Source organism: Arctopsyche grandis, chromosome 12 (assembly GCF_051622035.1).
Source record: "Arctopsyche grandis isolate Sample6627 chromosome 12, ASM5162203v2, whole genome shotgun sequence".
Classification (NCBI taxonomy): domain Eukaryota; kingdom Metazoa; phylum Arthropoda; class Insecta; order Trichoptera; family Hydropsychidae; genus Arctopsyche; species Arctopsyche grandis.
This window is the reverse complement of record NC_135366.1, coordinates 3,360,326-3,364,713: the sequence shown is the minus strand read 5'-3', so window position 1 is coordinate 3,364,713 and position 4,388 is coordinate 3,360,326. Positions and strand designations below refer to the sequence as shown.

Genomic DNA, 4,388 nt, shown 5'->3' with positions numbered 1-4,388 from the left:
GGCCGGATACCTGCTGAAGTCGGTACGTGCTGACTAGGTATGAACAGACTTTAATGTGTTACATTTTCAGTTTATTGTCGAAAAAGTAATGACGTTCTGTCATTCATGTGCAGAGTATTTGACCACTATTAGACAAGAAATTAAAAACAAGAATGATAAATCTTTCGTCCTAATAGAAACCCCTCGTAGAAAAAGACAAAAAAAATGGCACTGGTTGGGGGGGGGGGGGGAGAATTAGATGTGAGTTTTGTATCACAAGTATAATATTTTGATTGGATTTTAAATTAATTATTTTATTGCATAACGTGTTTTCAGTCGGCAAACACCATCGATATATTTGATGGACTCTATCCAAAAATATTGGAATAAATAAATCAGAATTTGCGTCTGTCCTCGTGGGAGATTGGATCGTTATCATCGGCGGACAGAAATCTTTATGGGATGCATTGACTTCAGTAACGTTTTCCGGTGTTGCGAAGTACCTGCTTAGAGAAATCGGAATATAACCAATTTATTTGTTATTAGGTGGAATACATCGATTTGAAAAGCGGTCAGAAACAGCCATTAAATCAAACTCGTACTCAATTCTCAGCAGTGACACTTCGTCGCGGTTCGTTCACGGATGTTTACGCCATTGGTGGTAATTATCGTCGTTGCTTTTTATCTTCAGTGGAAAGGTGATTAAATTGCAATCATTTCACCAGATCGATTGAAAGAAAAGTTGACGATTATTAATTTCGATTAGGTGGAGCCGCAACAATGTGGATTGGGAGACAAACGTCGCTCCATTGTTGGTGGCTGTCGATCGGCATAGTGCTTCTGTCATCGACGAAAAAATATACATAACAGGCGGGCGTACAAATGAAAACGGAAGAGATATATCCACGAATAAAGTGCAGATGTATTCAGTGGAGACCAATTCTTGGACTTACCGCGCACAGATGATTCAGGGAAGAGAAATGCATTCGGTGAACATCAATTAATTTCATTCACAACTATCGCAAATAATATACAACTCTCCAAAATAAAATTAACTAAATTTTGATTTCACCGTTTTAGAGCGTCGCATTCAAAGGAAAACTTTACGTCGCTGGTGGATTTACTTGGAAAAATGTTAGTTATTTAGGCAGGTAGAGCATTACGATCCGAATGCAAATGTGTGGACTGCATTCACCAAACTACCAAAACCTGAACGCGGAATCAGTCTCGGCTGTTTCCAAAATAAACTGTTTAGCATGGGTGAGTTTTATTACAACTTAATTTGAATTTATGGGTCTTAAATGTAGAATTGATTTATTGTATTGATTTTCAGGTGGACGCCTTGCAAGTGATGTTTGGGAATACGACGAGACGAACAAATCTTGGAAAGCTTCAACAAGTCTAAGCAGAGAGAGAAGTGATGCAGTTGCACATGTCATTCCATATGATTCGATTATTTGATCGACTGCAGGTTTTTTTGTATGATTTGAAAAAAATGTAATATGAAATAATCATTAAATGTACTTTTTGAATTTTTAATGTATCCAAATGTTTGAATAAATACATAATATGCAAATATATTTTATTTTTCCGTTAACATTTAATGTTTATTTACACGAATTAATAATATTCTTGCGTAGGGGTGGGTGAAGGATCCAAGTAAAAGGCCAAAGTCGTTTCACAGCATTTATTGGTGATTAAAGAGATACACGCACTGGCAGTGCTCCATCCAGAATGTCTTGATATCGCCCAAGTACCGCCTTATAACAGATAGGTCGCTCAGGGCATCTTTAACGTCCTGTTTGTTTACCTATTGTTATGGTCACGTACTAGATGTGCCACGGAAGTCCGTCCCACGCTACCGCTGTTAGTTCTAAGAACTCCACGGGAATGCGACCGAGTACCGCTATCGCCGCTAAGTGCATTCGGGGGAGATAATCCTTGAAACCAATTATAACGGTCACACAGTCTCTGGGATGCTATTCGGCCTAATCCGATTGCACTTACTCTGCCGTGTACGTAACAATATCAACTTATTATAATAATACATAGCAATATATGAAGACTTTTAAAGATACTATTCTTCCGACAGTATTGAATGTACATACATATGTAGTTGAAAAATATAGAATAATATGTAACAAAGGTTAATAAAGCAGCTTAAATTGTATTTTTTTTTATTTACATCAAAATATAATTACTGACATTGAATCTTTCTATACAAAGATTCTATGATAATCAAATTTAAGTAAAAATAATCTATTTATATATCTATAAATGTCAGGTCGGATAAATGCACTCTCGAGACATCCAAACTTTCATGCTCAAGAAGAACTAACGCAATAGAATTCCACTAAAAGCGTCAAGGGGTATTTGTATGTTATCCGAGGGTGTTAATCCTTTGTTGTGGAATACTATTTCGTAAGCTTTCAAAAATATTAGCGTATAAAATTTATAATTCCAAAGAATTTGGGAGATAATTGAAATTAAAAACTTGAAAAAAGAGGACACCTAACAGAGAAAAAATAAAAAAAAACAGTAAAAGTTAAAAAAAAAAACGAATAGCATTAAATTAATTTGAATGGAATTTCTCAAGTGTGGGATTTCAAATGAGTGGAAAGTGAAGACTTTGAAGTGAATGATTTTAAACAAATATTACATTTGTGTGGTTTATGCCCACTATGAATATTCATGTGTCTACCGATTTCAGATTTTGTGAATGATATGGGGACCATTTTTTTTATTTAAATCATGCAATTTTTATTTAAAAAATATATTTGTTAAAACATAAATTAAAGTGTTTTATTATTTTTAAATATCGTTATATTATTTGCTAATTCTACGAACAAAAAATTTCCAGAAGTTTTTTTTTTTACGAAAATAATGAATAAATATAGGTACTGTATAGCGTGCTTTATGCAAGATGCAGGTAGACGCGCCTTCCACTGCCAAAACTTTTGTGAGACAGAGCTATGTTATAAAATATCAGCATAGCACGGATTCTAGCTCAGCATTGAAAGAGTTAACAGCCCAAGGATCGGTTAACTTTTTTTATTAGGCTCGAAATGCAAGTTTCAACATTTGCGTGGGCCCTTTTGCCGGGCCCATTTCCAACGTCAATATTATGTATATACCAATACCTATGTAACAACTACCTACTGAAATAAAAATGGTAATAAACAAATAAAAAAACATAGATAAAGTAAAAATAATATAAACTGAATTGCTTAAAACAATTTTGATAGGACGATTCATCATCAACCTGCGATTTAAATTTACTTCATACTTTCAAAATAACATTTGATAATACTTCCGACGATATAGTAAGATTTAAATACACAATTTTAAACAGTTTCCGAATATAAAATCTATTCCTAATCTAGACACATCCATGCAAATAGAAATATAGAATAGGGGCCCCCTCCCCAAAATCCCGATTTTCGAGTAACATTAATTGAAAATATTATGCATTTTTTTCAGGGACGTAATTTGGGGGGGGAGCATAGGGGGGCACTCGCCCCCCTAAATTAAGGAATAGTGTGAATTTAGAAAATATTATGAATTTAATGATTAATGAGGTACTATGGATCTATGAATGCTACGTTTATTTCTTACGTGTGTTACTTTTGGGTAACTAATAAAATAATCGCTACTATGTGCTTTGAAAAAAATATATATTATTTCAAAGCAAGTATATTTTAGTTTTTAAGTGGTATGCCTTGGGTAAAATTCTTGGAAATTGTTCATTCTATGGAGCGAATCGTTAGAAAGGTCCCCTTTACTTTATTTTGTCACAAACAGGTGTGTAACGTTTATTTTTCCGAAAGTTCGTATATTTCTTGTTTTCAAGAAAAGTTTTAAATTAATATTTTACTGAATCGGTTCAATCACAAATGGTTTTATTTCTCGAAATTTTTATTTTATTTGCAGACGTCCATTCTCTCACAAAACAAAGAATGAGGTGGATTTAAACTTCATGTGTAACGAATTCGGTCCAAAAAAAGTTTTAGTTATTTAATAAAATTGCTTTCTGACCAAAACCTTATCAAATTTAGTACATAAAGAATACAAATATAAATTTTCAGCTTGATACGTTCAGGGGTGTGGTGAAGATTTTTTTTACTTTTCCCACTTCAAAAAATCCCACTTCTGGTTAATTAAATTTAATGATTTTTTTTATTATATTTTCATCACATTAATACTAGGAATTATACATAAAATCGTGAAGAGCAGACATATTTAAAGGGTCGATTAAAATAGTGGAAGAAAAATCCGGTAAACTGCCAACAGGAGTAAACTGTCACTTTCGGTTCACGGGTGTTCACGAAATTTTCCACACACTCAGACGCACAGAGCCACACACATTTTTCTATATTATGTAAACGTGATCAGTGATCGATTCCGAGTTC

At 33.7% G+C, this 4,388-nt stretch overlaps 1 protein-coding gene across 1 annotated transcript; it reads left to right on the top strand.

The window, feature by feature from the left end:
• The first annotated feature begins 225 nt into the window (after positions 1 to 225).
• LOC143919818 (kelch-like protein 36) lies at positions 226 to 2,466 on the top strand. The gene is made up of 5 exons (XM_077442356.1): positions 226 to 455; positions 526 to 640; positions 746 to 968; positions 1,060 to 1,239; positions 1,313 to 2,466. Exons 1-4 carry the CDS (start codon positions 437 to 439, stop codon positions 1,132 to 1,134), a joined length of 432 nt encoding a protein of 143 aa, XP_077298482.1. The 5' UTR covers positions 226 to 436; the 3' UTR covers positions 1,135 to 1,239; positions 1,313 to 2,466.
• The last annotated feature ends 1,922 nt before the right edge of the window (positions 2,467 to 4,388 follow it).